At 43.4% G+C, this 15637-nt stretch overlaps 1 protein-coding gene across 1 annotated transcript in view; it reads right to left on the minus strand.

Moving 5' to 3' along the window:
* eepd1 (endonuclease/exonuclease/phosphatase family domain containing 1) overlaps nt 1-15637 on the minus strand; it is a 49855-nt gene that overhangs the window by 11658 nt on the left and 22560 nt on the right. The window contains exons 2-4 of the mRNA XM_060904031.1: nt 14983-15034; nt 1872-1982; nt 1313-1447 (exon numbers count right to left, since the gene is read on the minus strand). Of these exons, the coding sequence (XP_060760014.1) occupies nt 1313-1447; nt 1872-1982; nt 14983-15034 (298 nt within the window). The remainder of the gene's footprint in view (nt 1-1312; nt 1448-1871; nt 1983-14982; nt 15035-15637) is intronic.

A 15637-nucleotide genomic window follows, 5' to 3' on the forward strand; every position in this document is an offset into this window, starting at 1 on the left:
ATTAAGTTTTTATTTATCAAATTTACAAAAAATAAAAAGCGTTCAGTTTTTCAAAATCCAGTGAATGTGGAGAGAATAAAACAGTTATTCCACTCAATCTTGTCGTACATGGATTATAGCCGCTATCAGCTCACGTACGACTCAATTTCATGGAATAACTTAATTATTACAGTTGCCGGACAGGGTTATTTCTTTATTTACCATTTTTCTTATTTACTGTTTGATCTCAAACGCATTGAGAAGGCAAGAAACTCATTCGCTAATTCACTTTTGACGAGGCACGGCTATTAATTGAAAAGCGTTCCAGGTGACTACCTCATGAAGCTGGTTAAGAGAATGTCAATAGTGTGTAAAGCAAAGCATCAACAAGTTAAACACTGGATTACTTTGAAAAATCTAAAAATATGAAACTTTTTTTTTTTTTTTTTTTAAACATTTTGTTTACCACACAATTCCATACGTTATTTCATAGGTTTGATGTCTTCAGTAAATGTTCTACAATGTAGAAAACACAGAAAAACCTATGAATGAGTCGAGTAAGGGTGTACAAACTTTTGACTGGTATCGTATACTGTTGAATCAGATTTTAACCAGCGACACCGGTGAGAAACAGGATTGACCAGATGAGAAATCATGCATTTCTGTTTGAAAGCTCTGAGCAGTGATATTGAGGTGACGGGCTGTGAAACAGTGCTGAAGGTTCACTGCAGGAGGAGATCAGATCAGATCCAGAGCAGGGTTTAGAAAACTAGAGAACTATAAGAGACTACAACTAGCGTCTTCCTTTAATCATTTTCAAAGGAGCTGTAATGAAAGTATTTTGTGTCAATGCTATTAATTTAAAAAAAAAAAAAAAAGGGTTGGCTGGTGGTAGATGGAAGGTAAAATGATAGAGTTATAATAATGAGGATTATAAATGACTGTCGGACATCAACCCAAAAAAAGCAGGACTGCAGCAGCCTTATCATCAGTTTAATTATACTCATCAAGCCATTTCCTTATTCAGGCCTGAAATTAATTAATATCTACGTGACGAGCGGGATCCCAGTCCTGGTGCACACTTCCGGTCTCAACCTGACGGCACGTGAAGAAAAGAAACCGAAATGCACCTCTTCTATTTGTATCCGTTTCTCTCACATCATCTCTTCTATCTGGATCACGTAGACATATTCGGTCATGTCGAGGATAACGTGCGTAAATCAACATTTAAATTTTTTATGAATGCAAATTGACATGAAAATCAGTTACACGCTCATTACGAGCCGTGCTGATTCCCTGTTCGCTCTTCAGACCAGGAGCTGCTGTTACTCACATAAAAGCGCCCGAGGTACGCTTTGGGCTGGGCGTCGTTCCCGTTGCCGTTAGCAGCAGCGCTCTCTAAAAGCACGGCCTCTTTCAGCTGGATGCCAGCCGAGGAGTCCCAGAGGAAACCAGAATATTCTGAACCCTTCACATAAACACACACACACAGAGAGTGAGCAACAGTTATACAACAAACCACACAATGTGTTAGTAGCAGCTATAGATAGATAGATAGATAGATAGATAGATAGATAGATAGATAGATAGATAGATAGATAGATAGATAGATAGATAGATAGATAGATAGATAGATAGATAGATAGATAGATAGATAGATAGATAGATAGATAGATAGATAGATAGATAGATAGATAGATAGATAGATAGATAGATAGATAGATAGATAGATAGATAGATAGATAGATAGATAGATAGATAGATAGATAGATAGATAGATAGATAGATAGATAGATAGATAGATAGATAGATAGATAGATAGATAGATAGATAGATAGATAGATAGATAGATAGATAGATAGATAGATAGATAGATAGGTGTGTGTTCTTACTATACAGGACTCTCCAGTGGGTTTCCCAGAAGCAGCACATTTCCACACACCACGAGGGCCTTTCCAATTACACACACTGAAGAGAGTCGGCTGATTGAGCTCTGTGCAAAACTGAAAAAACACACAATTATTAAAAGGCTTTAAAACAAATGTAGTGATACCATTTTTCCCCTAAATAAGGGATCATCAGCAACACGGAAGTTGAGTAGTTTTCAGTAACAGCACATCCCCAAAGCATTTCATTTCTTTTCTTTCAGCGACACCACAGCAGTTTCCCAGTGTGAACAATTTCATCTCATCTCATTATCTGTAGCCGCTTTATCCTGTTCTACAGGGTCGCAGGCAAGCTGGAGCCTATCCCAGCTGACTACGGGCGAAAGGCGGGGTACACCCTGGACAAGTCGCCAGGTCATCACAGGGCTGACACATAGACACAGACAACCATTCACACTCACATTCACACCTACGCTCAATTGAGGCCAAGTTTACATTAGACCGTATCTGTCTCGTTTTCTTCGCGGATGCACTGTCCGTTTACATTAAACCGCCTGGAAACGGGAATCCGCCAGCGTCCACGTATTCAATCCAGATCGTGTCAGCTCCGGTGCTGTGTAAACATTCAGAATACGCGGATACGCTGTGCTGAGCTCTAGCTGGCGTCGTCATTGGACAACGTCGCTGACATTCACCTTCCTGATTCGCTGGCATTGGTCATGTGACGCGACTGCTGAAAAACGGCACGGACTTCCGCCTTGTATCACCTTTCATTAAAGAGTATAAAAGTATGAAAATACTGCAAATACTGATGCAAATACTGCCCATTGTGTAGTTATGATTGTCTTTAGGCTTGCCATCCTTCCACTTGCAAGTGGTAAGTGATATGCGCTGGGATCACACACACAGCGGCTCAGTCCCGAATCACAGCTTGTGCACTTCACTCGCGTGCTCAGTGAGCTGCGCAGGGCCGGAGTGCGCACCCTCCAGAGGGCACTCGCTGTTCAGGGCGGAGTGATTTGGAGCGCAGGATGCCTGCGGAGCCGAGCGTATCCGTGTATTGGTGTTGCTGTGTGCACGCAAATCGTGTATTGGTGTTGCTGTGTGCACACTAATCGTTTTAAAAACGTTAATCTGATGATCCGCTGATACGGTCTAATGTAAACATGGGCTTAGAGTCACCAGTTAACCTAACCTGCATGTCTTTGGACTGTGGGGGAAACCGGAGCACCCGGAGGAAACCCACGCGGACACGGGGAGAACATGCAAACTCCACACAGGAAGACCCTCGCCGGCCACAGGGATCGAACCCGGACCTTCTTGCTGTGAGGCGACAGCGCTAACCACTACACCACCGTGCCACCCATGAACAACTTGTTTTTGCTATTTATTAATGAACACGTCATATTTTCCTTTTGATCACTTTGAATGTCGTGGAATGTCCATAGAAACAAGTTACTTCCTGTGATCACAGATAAAACATTGTTCCTTTTCTCTTTCCAGGTTAAGAACGTACACAAAAACAACCCTAAACAAAGCATGTCATGTTCCGAACACCCTGGTCACACTACAGCTCGCGAATACTTGGCGATGAAAAATTGTTAACATCGCCAACAATCGCAATATATGGTGAATGTTTTCCATGCTTTGCAAGTTGTATTTTGGTGCGTCTCTGGCTCGTAAGTGGCCAAAAACGTCACGTAAAATTTCAATGCGTGCTTTGAAATTTGGTGGCGATGTTTTCGTTGGCAAACTAAGCGGCGAATACTCACACATGGGTTTGGGAATACTTCCCGAAGCTCAGGGGAACCTTCAAGCCTCTTCAGATGCATTTGTCTCAAATCCATGTCCCCGATGCTGACGGGAGCTTCATCGACACAGCGGCTCGCCACAGCCCAATCTTCACCGAGACTTAAAAGCTGCATTTACATTCAGGGATCCTTCGGAGCGTGCTGTGCGCACACTTGAGACCCAGTCATTATGGGAAACACCTGATGCTGATTTGAGCATAATCAGCACAGGCAAATAATAAGGACGCCGTTTTCATAGAGACTTGGTGAAGTATTCTGTCAGGTATGTGGCAGTAGATGGATGTAAGTGCAGGACGAGTGTTTCCTACCAGGCGTGATGTTTACAAAACCAAAAGCAGAGTCATAAACAAACGTGACCGTGATAATACTTCGCAAAGCCTCGGTGTCCTTATACGCACGTGCTGATTGCTCTCAGATCAGCATCAGGTATTTCCCCATAACGACTGGGTCCTGTGAGTGGGCGTGGCTGCTCAAGTGTGCGAAGGCGTGACAGTCAAGTGTTCACCTGCTGTGTGACCACAACTTTCAGCTCAACTGTACATCGCCACTAAAACGCCTCATTTTCATCGATAAAACATCGCAAAGCATCGCGAGCTGGAGTGTGACTGTAGCCTAAGAAACTGCAAAGTGCAAAGCTTGCCATCTTGTAGCCTTTCCCATGGTGGAAAAATGTCCAGTTACACCGACACTGGAGAATCCTTCCATAAATGTTATTTAAACTTTTAGTCAAAAGCTGTATTTATTTATGTTGAGCCTCCACAATACACATCCCTGCCTACGCTGTTACTATAGAAACAATACCTTATCACATTATCAAGAGCATGATAAAGCAGCTCAGCATAACCCTTTGTCCATTTTCTATTTTTTCGTTTGTTTATCAGAGAGTCATATAGCTGGATGCAAAAATTTGCTTCACACATGGTTTTGGAATTGAAAAAGGAAATTTGTTTTTGCATCATCATTCATTTTCAAACAGAATGTGCAAATATTTCAATCACATTCAGTGAGATGTGATATGGTTTTGATATGAACTGATCAACCTCTGATCTCCGTTTCCGGTAATAACGAAGGAACGGGGGCGTCATGGCTCAGGTGGATAAGGCGCCATACCATAAATCCGGGGACCTGGGTTCAATTCCGACCCGAGGTCATTTCCTAATCCCTCCCCGTCTCTCTCTCCCACTCATTTCCTGTCTCTACACTGTCCTATCCAATAAAAGGTGAAAAAAGCCCCCCAAAAAATCTCATCTCATTATCTCTAGCCGCTTTATCCTGTTCTACAGGGTCGCAGGCAAGCTGGAGCCTATCCCAGCTGACTACGGGCGAAAGGCGGGGTACACCCTGGACAAGTCGCCAGGTCATCACAGGGCTGACACATAGACACAGACAACCATTCACACTCACATTCACACCTACGGTCAATTTAGAGTCACCAGTTAACCTAACCTGCATGTCTTTGGACTGTGGGGGAAACCGGAGCACCCGGAGGAAACCCACGCGGACACGGGGAGAACATGCAAACTCCACACAGAAAGGCCCTCGCCGGCCACGGGGCTCGAACCCAGGACCTTCTTGCTGTGAGGCGACAGCGCTAACCACTACACCACCGTGCCGCCCCCCCCCAAAAAAAAAAATCTTTAAAAAAAATAACGAAGGAACATCACAGTAAAAAAAAAAAAAAAAAAAAAAAAAAAACTGTTGTGGCTACAAATGAAATAGTTTGTCGCCTTCATCGTGCCCTGAGGGTACGCAAACTTTTCTATTTCAACTGTCTCGGGTTCTGAACAGAATTGTGAAAAACACGTCTCGGTCAGTGCAACAATTATGAAAATGAGCAATAACTAACCGCAAACGCCTGAGCGATCATCTATTCAGACTAATGGACAGAACAGCGATGAAGTGCAGATCGGATCGGTCCTAAACACTCAACCCGACCCTGCAACCCCTCCAGCAGAGCAATGCAGATCTGCATGCAACCTGATAAACGATCAACGCACTTGACCTTTACCATAAACTCTTCTCCGTTCATGTCTATAATTAGTGAGGTTCCCACTCGGGACGACCCAAGCCTGTGGTCTTTGATGGGAACAGGAAAGGGGTTAGGGAATAGGGCAGGGAGGTAGAACAGTGATTTAGGACAGAGCTCCTGCTCTAAAAGCATTGCACGTCACTCGCAGTCGTAAGAGACAAACAAAAATCGACAACAACCGGAAAAAAAGGACAAGCTGAAAAGTTTCTCATCTTTAAAACTCAAACCCTGGAGATGTATAAATCTGCTAATGCTGAAAGTTATGGATCGCTGCCCAGAAAGCTGCACTACACAGAGCTCGAGTTACTGTAAGGAAATATATCAGGGATGTCGTGTGGACGAAGCTTTGGCAGAGATTCTGTTGGCAAATGTACGTTCGCTCGCAATAAAGCCAACACACAGGTGGAGACAGACGGCCCTACACACTCACAGACCAAAAAAAAAAAAACCCTACGAGCATGTGCAACCATGCTGAAGCACCTTCTCATGTAAACAAACTGACTGTATCAGGAGGTGATGAACTTGTTCCTGGGCATTAGACAACATTAACTAACTATAAATGGATTTTTAAAAATAAATAAATAAATAAAATATTTTATATTATTTACACACACACACACACACACACAAGCCCTGCACTCCCGCGGGAGTCCCGCGGGACCCGATGCAATGCAGTGCGGCGTGGGACAAATTTTGAAAGCTCATTGCGGGTGCGAGGGGGAGTGCACAATGCGGGAGCGGGCGGGAGAGGTGATAAGCTGCAGTCCCGCTAACTAAAAACGTGTTTAAAATAAAATTTATAAATTATTAATTTATGCCTATCATATATAATTTGTGCTGGATCTTTTATCTGGCATTAATAAAAACATTTTAAGATACCTAAATCTGCGGATGTGGCCTAATCTCGCGTACGTTTCCGATTCCTTTCCTCTTCCGTGTTTGAGATCTCCGATCATGGCAGAAGAGCAGAGCTCCTCTAGTGAAGCTCACAGTGCTTCAGAAGTAAGTGCTGCTTTAAAAAGAGGCACATTTACCGTTAAAAAGTCAAGAGTCCTGAAATCAGACATTCCGAAGTCGTTCTCACTCGTGTACGACGCAGAGGGAAATCAGCTGTGCTTTGCTTGTTGTGATAAGTGCCAAAAGGTTCTGACATACAATGGCCATAAATCAGGTACATCAGGCCTGAATCGCCATGTATGTACTGTGTTAAAAGGACAATTGTTGGAGTTCAGACGGAACAACGCAAAAGTGACAGATGCGTTGAAGGCAAAGACCGTGGAGAAATGCGTTGATTTTGTTGCTGCGGACCTCCGCCCGTATGACAGCATCGCTGGTCGGGGATTAGTTCAGTTTGCCCAACACTTATGCCGCTTTTCCACTACAAACGCGGCTGAGTTGGGCTGAGCCGTGCTGAGTTGGGCTGAGTCGAGCTGAGCGGGGCTGTTGGAGTTGCATTTCGACTACAACCGCGCTGAACCGTGATGGCTGGAAGTGGGTGGACACATTGGGTGGAGTTAGCGAAAGTGGGTGGACGTCACGTGATGTCGTTAAGCAGCGCAAACAGTGACATCAGTGAGCTTTTAAGCAGTAGTCTCACGACCCGGATAGTAAACAATAATCATGGAGGACATGGAGTCGTTAGTGTTGCTGGTCTTGGTTCTGTGGCTTGTTGTCACCGACAACGCCAACAGATACTGGCAAGAGCGTATAGATGAGGCGAGGCGCATAAGGCTTCATAATTCTCCTTCTTCCGGGTTTACAGATCCCAGCGCGCTCGCGGGGCGTGTGTAGGCATGTGAGGACACTCCTCCTCACCAATCAGTGCACAGGGGAGTGTCTGCTCACGCCCCCAGCCTCACTCGGCACGGTTTGGCTCGCTTCAGCCCCACTCCAAAACAGTGCGAGTTTTAGGGGCTAAGCAGGGCTGAAGCGAGCTGAGTCGTGCTGGTTTTTGGTAGTCGAAACGCGAGCCGTGTCGGGCTGAAGTGAGCTGAAGCGAGCTGAAAAAGGGTAGTGGAAAAGGGCCATTAGTTGACACGGCAGCAACAATAGGCAAATTCGATGTGCGAGATATTCTGCCCCATCCAACAACTGTCACGTCATGTAGATGACAGGGCACTCAAATGTAGAAGAGCTGTTGTTGATGACATAAACAATGACAAGAACTTTCGTGAGAAATAACACGAATGTCTGCATCATGCGGGATTTGTGGGCGGGAGCGGGACAAAATATGGCAGGCGCGGGCGGGAGCGGGACTGAAAATCATAATTCTTTGCGGGAGTGGGACTGCACAATGCGGGAGCGGGACTGAAAATTCTGTCCCGCGCAGACCTCTAACACACACTATGACATTCTATAACTTGGTCTTTCTCAAAGATGGTCTGTGATTATTACCCGCCTTCTCAAAGGTTATATTTAGAGGTCTATGCACCAAAGACGAGTCCGATCTTGCGTAAACCCTTCAGTGGTGTTTTAGACAATTAGAAGTCTGTGCTTCTAACAAACATAGTCCTTTTACAATGATTTCAATAGGAGCCGCCATTTTTGTTTTGGGGCGGTCCTAGGGTGGGTCTCCCAAAAAGGGCCATGACTTAAAAACTAAGTGGAAGAAACGTAGACTTCAGGTGTTTTTCCTGGGAATCACTCAAGCTTTCATTGTTTCTATGCAGTAAAAGCGTTTAAGGCAACTTCTTTCATGCAAGTACATTTTTTTGGGCTACTTTTGAGATACAGACTTCCATGACAGCGGAAAGTTCAGGAATAAAAAGCTCTATGGCTCCAAAAAACATCAAGCGAAAGATTTAAAAATCAATTCATGAACTGTTGGATTTATTTAAACAGATCCCTGGCTACAAATGTTTCAGAATCACAGCTAGAATTAATTTGAAAAAATTTAATACTTGGTAAATTGCTGTGGTGTACAAGGAATAAAACAATTCGTCAAGCCATATATCTGATTATTCTCCTATAAAAGCACACTCCAAGCGTTTTATTCCTTAAATAGCAAATATGATTTCTTAAAGGAGCAATTTGTTATTTTTAGAGTTCTCCACTGCCTGAAAATGAAAACGCTGAAAACTCATCACGCGTCTATTAGAACCATCTTCACCTCCCGAGATGCCGAGTTTCTCAAAAAGCAGCTAGTCAGCTCATTTCAGGGTCAGAAATATTTTACCAGAAGTGTGAAACAATCAAAGAAACAAAAGAAAAATCTAGAAACCAAATCTCATGAATCTGAGATTTCTAAGGCATAATTAAAACTACATACTTTTACAGGTCTGTGAACATTTAAAAATAAATAAATAAATAAATAAATTACAAACGGCACCTCGAAATAAGTTCTTTGCGTGGGAATGACATTTCACAGCACTGTTAGGAAGAAAATCAATCCTTTCAGTACAGAGTGATATAAACTTGTCCGTTTATCTAATAAAATATTGCACGTCATCCTGCCCATGCTGAGGAGTTCGTTATGAAGTCACTCCAATTTCTCGGATGTTTTTCAGCATGAGCTGACCTTGATCATATGCAGTTTGCACAGTCAACATTATGCCTTTACTTTGTTCTAAAGCTGTTCTGGTCCAGTGTTCCGAGTGTTTATTTGACTTTGCTGAGCTCCATGAAGTCCTGCGTGTTTACCGGCCTGTTCTACACCCATTCCTTTAGAATGCTAAATGATCTCACCATCACACTGAAACAATTTCTCTAATTATGAGCAACAGAACACATTTTCCCCAGTAGAGTCTGTTTAAAGACACAGTATAGTGCGTTTCAGTCTTACACACAGAGACCACGCCTTCTCCACTGGGACCGACGGGTACAGAGGCCACACCTACTTTGAGACTGCTGGGTACAGAAGCCACGCCTCTTCCACTGAGACTGACAGGTACACAGGCCACGCCTCCTTTATTGAGGCTGATGAGTACAGAGGCGGGCGGCACGGTGGTGCAGTGGTTAGCGCTGTCGCCTCACAGCAAGAAGGTCCGGGTTCGAGCCCCGTGACCGGCGAGAGCCTTTCTGTGTGGAGTTTGCATGTTCTCCCCGTGTCCGCGTGGGTTTCCTCCGGGTGCTCCGGTTTCCCCCACAGTCCAAAGACATGCAGGTTAGGTTAACTGGTGACTCTAAATTGACCGTAGGTGTGAATGTGAGTGTGAATGGTTGTCTGTCTGTGTCAGCCCTGTGATGACCTGGCGACTTGTCCAGGGTGTACCCCGCCTTTCGCCCGTAGTCAGCTGGGATAGGCTCCAGCTTGCCCGCGACCCTGTAGAAGGATAAAGCGGCTAGAGATAATGAGATGAGAGGAGTAGAGGCCACGCCTCTTCTTCCACTGGGATTGACAAGTGGAGGCCACGCCTCCTCCACTGGGACTGACAGGTACAGAGGCCACACCTCCTTCACTGTGAGCACAAGGACAAACTGTACAACCCTCACTGCTGCAGAAACAGAAGGACACCAAGAAACATGCAGCGTGAAACCTCTCTCACACACACACACACACACCATGTGACTCAGTGAGACTGCAGTGCAGTGGGGGAACAAAAAAAAAAAAAAAAAAGGACAGCAAGACAGAAAAATCAGGAATGTGGAAAGAGGGATGAAAAGTCAGGGAAAGAATTAGCTGAAATGAGGAAAGTGAGAGAGGAGTGCAGAGAGAAGAGGAGAAAGGAGGACTAAAGTGTGGCACAACAAACAGGGTGAAGACAAGAAAGATTGCGAGAGGAAAGGAAAAAAAAGGTGAAATTCGAGGGGAAACGGGGAGAAAGACAAGAGTGCAAACAGGGAATGATGAATAAAAGGAAAAGTTAATAAAGGGGAAAAGGAATGCAAGAGTAAAAAAGAAAGATGGACAAAGAGGAAGCAGTGGGGAGAAGAGAGAAAATGTTTAAAGAAAGAAGAAAAAGAGGTGCAAGTAGGAAAGTAGGGACTGGTAGTGAAAAAGGAAGGAGATGATGATGCAGAGTCAAGAAAGACAGACAGAGAGAAAGAAAAAAGAAGTAAAGAGCATGAAAGAAGGAAGAAAGAAAAAGCAAGAGAGAAGAATGAAGAGAAGAAAGAGAGAAGAGATGTAAAGAACAAGAAAGAGAAAAAAATGGAGCAAAATAAGGAATGATTAAAAGATGGGAGAAAATTTGTGAAGAGACAGAGCTGGAGAGAAAGAAAAAGGAGTTAGGGATGGAGGACAAAGCAGGTAAAAAGACCGAGCCGGGGGGCAAAAGAGGGTAAAAAGAGGAGAGAGGGATGACAAACAGAAGAGAAAGATGGAAAAAGGTAGAGAGAAGAGCACAGAATAAATGAGAGAACAAAAACGGGATACAGAATGGGAAAGATGTAAAATTAACGGAATGGGGAGAGAGAAAAGGGGTGAAGGGAAGAAAGATGGACAAGGACAGAGAGAAAGTAAGTAAGAAAAGAGAGAGGTGCGTGAAGAGAGAGTGCAGACGTCACAGAGTTAATTATACAAGGGAACTTGAAAGGGAAGGGAGAAAGAAAACGAATAAAAAGTCAGGATGATGAGATTTGGGACATGTCCATTAGGAGCGTCTCACACACACACACACACTGACCTAATTTAGCACCATGCAGGATTCATTCAGACAGCAGGCTGATCAGGCCATACATGCACACACACACACACCCCATTACAGGTGATAGTTCATTATTAATGGCCCTTTCTAATCTTTATGGCTCTTATCTAACCCATAATGCACCTGTCCCAGCCCTGTTCCCTTTATTTCACTTTCTGTTAATAATACACAATCATATGCCTTTATATTGTCATTTAACACACACACACACACACACACACACACACACACACACACACACACACACACACACACCACTTGTTAAAAGTTCTTCTGAACTTGTGCTCAAAAATTTATCTGGATGGGCGTGGTCTATTCCAGGATGACTCCGCCCTCATCCGCATGGCATGAGTTCTGAAAGAAACGTTGCGGTGTATTGTATTTTAGTGACACGCTCAAGGGAAGTCAGTTCACCACTGGGACACACACACACACACACACACACGACCGTGGTATTTATAGATGACCGGCTTCCAGTGGACATGCATGGCTCGCACACAAATATCACCTCAAAAATAGCTAACGAGCCACACTTTACTTAGACGAGACACAGAGAGAGAGCGAGACAGACAGCTCTGTTAGATAACAGATGAAGAATACATCCTGATCTGACAGCCCATGAACACTGACGCAGAAGCACCTTCATCCAGTGCCCTTAATTCCTCCTGCCTTCCTCACAGATGTGACTCAGTTATTATCCCCTGACGAGTTCTCCATCCTGATTGGTCAGCAGCACTAACTGTAGCTCCAGCTGCAAGTCACAGGTCCGGATTGACGCACTTGTTCTAATATGATACGGTTTCTATAGTAACGGCTCATCCACAGAGACCTGTATGAAGGCTGTGTAAGTGAACACATGGTGCCTGAAGGCGTCAGTGAGGAGGAGACGGTTATATTCGTCATTATTTCCGGAAGGAGTCTCCAGTTTTAGCACTAACAGTCACAGGTAAAGGTGTAACCAAGTTTTCCTTTTTTTTTTTTTTTTTTGTCTTCTTGTTCAGGCTACGTGCACATCGGGGTTTAAACCTGGATACAGATATATTAGTGTATTGATGTAGGACAGGTTTTCTGTTCTCAGATAGAAATTCGTGACGTTACACTGGAGCGTCCCTTTGAATGACTATTATGTGTATTGTTGTCACAGCTCCTTCAGAGCTTTGTTTGCATTGTAAATGCACTGGCTGCTGTTCCAGGCCTTGTTCCTCTCAGTTACATCAATTTTCTAGAAATTGCTTTCCTATAGCATGGTACGGTACCTCTCAGGTGCAAACATAAGGACATACAGTAAGAACAGGGCCGTAACCAGGATTTTTCAAATACCGAGGTCAAGCATGGCTGACAGCACCCCCCCCCGGCACAACTTAAATAAATAACAAACCAAGGATAGATTTGGTGGTGGACACATTTATTTTAACAATTCTACAACTGTGGCACCATAACTGTGGTGTTTTATCTGACATAAAAGTAGAAAGGTAGTGAACTCTTGAACTGAGTATACATACAGTACCTAAAGTACCAGTTACCTAAAGTATTGGCATTATTTACATTGCAGCATACACATGACAGAAAGGGTGTGAACTGCTGAATTGTAAGCTTTAGTATTACACCTTATAATAATAGTGTGAGTGAGTGTGTGCATGCGTGTATGAGTGAGAGACTGAGAGTTTGTGTTATTTGTGGGTGTCTGTATGTGTAGAGCCATTCTGAGCAGTAATGTAAAGGCATCAGTCTATCTGGCTGTCTTGAATTGAGATCCATTTGCATGCATTCTCTGAAACAGAGTGTTCTCACCATTGCCTGTAATGTAAGTTTGGCTCATAACACATTTACTTCAACAATTCTAAAACTGTGCCATCAGAACTGTGGAGTTTTGTCTGACATAAAAGTCAAAACTGAACTGAACTGAGTGTATTGCTCAGCTACCTGAAGTATTGGCATTATTTACATTTCATTATCTTAAATTACATTAGAATGTAGGGCTATTAGTTCTGTGTGAAGACTATGTATTAGAGAGAGTGTGAGAGAGTGTATTATTTGTGTGTGTGTGTGTGTGTGTGTGTGTGTGTGTGTGTGTGTGTGTGAGTGAGAGAGAAAGAGAGTTATGAGAGAGTTTTACTCAAACAAGCCCGTTTACTCAGCCCTGCACAGGGCTGCCTGTGACAACGTAGTTTTGAATGTTTCTCGAAATGATAACTAAAATGTAATAGGCAATGACAATGAAACGTTTCCCCTTGGAAAGTTGGCATGACACCGCTGAACGGTCTGCCACTGCACTGGCAATATTTTCTCACCTTCCCTCCTTCTCTTCTGTTGGCTGTCCAAACCTTAATTTAGTTTGTTGCAACGTTTTCATTTTGCGCTCAGGTAAAGCTCTATAATGCGATGTGACTATTAGCCTACGTTAGGTTAGGTAGGCATATGTGATAGAGCGTAGACTACACCCTGCCTGTTTTATCCAAAACCCAACTTCCCCGGCCGACACTAGTATAGGCTACGTCGCGTGACGCTGCGTTAGACACGGCAACGATAGAGATAGAGGCTGAGAGATTTCAGATGACATTAGACAAATGTGAATTTTATTGGGGGGAAATGCAGATGACATGTGGATGTGGATGCTGCGTTTTACATTGATCACTGCTTGAATTCTATGGAAGCAATTTTGTGCCAAAATGTTCATACAATACTTTTGAAATATCAAACGAAAACGACAAATCAAAATACAAAAAAAAGAACAAAAAGTCAATTTTTTTAGACTGGCAAACAAATTCGTGTAATCGTGCAAAATATCAGTCTATTACTCTTCAGAAACCTTTTATTTTTGTTCCGCGTCTTTCTCAGTTTTGTTTGGCGTAATTTATTTTGGTTGCGATTCCAGCTTTCTCGTTTGCGCTCCCTGACTTTTTGCTTGCAGTTTTGGCACAAACTTCACGTGTGGGTGGGCTGTCCAGGAATGCATTCCCATTGGCTAACTTGTGTTTGACTGACAGCTACGCTCAGCCATTCCCTACTCGGATTCTGGCGGACTGTTTGACGAGTGACAGATCCATTGACGGTAAACAAGGATCGAGTGGACTTCAGTGGCGACTATGATATTGAATTTACACTTTGTTGAATTAATTCAGTATCATAGTCGCCACTGAAGTCCACTCCATCCTTGTGTACCGTCAATGGATCGGTCACTTGTCAAACAGTCCGCCAGAATCCGAGTAGGGAATGGCTGAGCGTAGCTGTCAGTCAAACACAAGTTACCCAATGGGAATGCATTCCTGGACAGCCCACCCACACGTGAAGTTTGTGCCAAAACTGCAAGCAAAAAGTCAGGGAGCGCAAACGAGAAAGCTGGAATCGCAACCAAAATAAATTACGGCAAACAAAACTGAGAAAGACGCGGAACAAAAATAAAAGGTTTCTGAAGAGTAATAGACTGATATTTTGCACGATTACACGAATAATTTGTTTGCCAGTCTAAAAAAATTGACTTTTTGTTCTTTTTTTTGTATTTTGATTTGTCGTTTTCGTTTGATATTTCAAAAGTATTGTATGAACATTTTGGCACAAAATTGATTCCATAGAATTCAGCGTAGAACAATTTTAAATTTCTGAAAAAAATACCGAGGACATGACCTCGGTGTCGTCAATGGTAGTTACAGCCATGCATAAGAAAGAGAAATGTTTGTAACACGGAGCCATACCTTATCCAGCGCTTGCTGATCAGCCAGGTCCTGTACTGCTAGCAACTTGATGCTAAAAAAAAAAAAAGAAAAAAGAAAAGAGAGAGAGGAGATTGAGTTTAGCTGCTGCTGTGTAAGGGCATTAAAGCCATTTTACTTGATTTCATCGTCCACATTCTCAGTGAGAAATAATCTTCTAGTCAATTGCAAACAAACAACCAAAGCAGCACAAAGTCAATATTTACGACCACAATAAAGATTTGTTTGCATTCGATGATGTTCTGCAGGCGAGAGCTCAGCGCTCTTACAGGGAGCAAAGTGCAGCTCATCGACGTCGACGTAATAATCCGCTTTCACATCCATACAGCACCACGGCGATCTTCCTCAAAACACACCACAGCAGCTGATTTCACAAAAACAAATCCGACATTCAGCTTGACCTGAAGTAAAACTGCCCAAAACCGCGAAGAAGCAGTGACACGTACAGAAGTGTTTGTCATGTCGGAAATTATGATCATTACGAAATATCCTGACGTGTAAAATAACCACAAATAATAGAAGAAGCTTCCAGTTAAGCTAGTAAGGTCAGGATTCTATGATATTTTATACTGTGGGATGTTGGTTTGAGCCAGATGAGTATGAGGTTTGAGTCTTTCAGAAACTGCTGATCTCCTGG

Source organism: Neoarius graeffei, chromosome 22, assembly GCF_027579695.1.
Source record: "Neoarius graeffei isolate fNeoGra1 chromosome 22, fNeoGra1.pri, whole genome shotgun sequence".
NCBI lineage: Eukaryota > Metazoa > Chordata > Actinopteri > Siluriformes > Ariidae > Neoarius > Neoarius graeffei.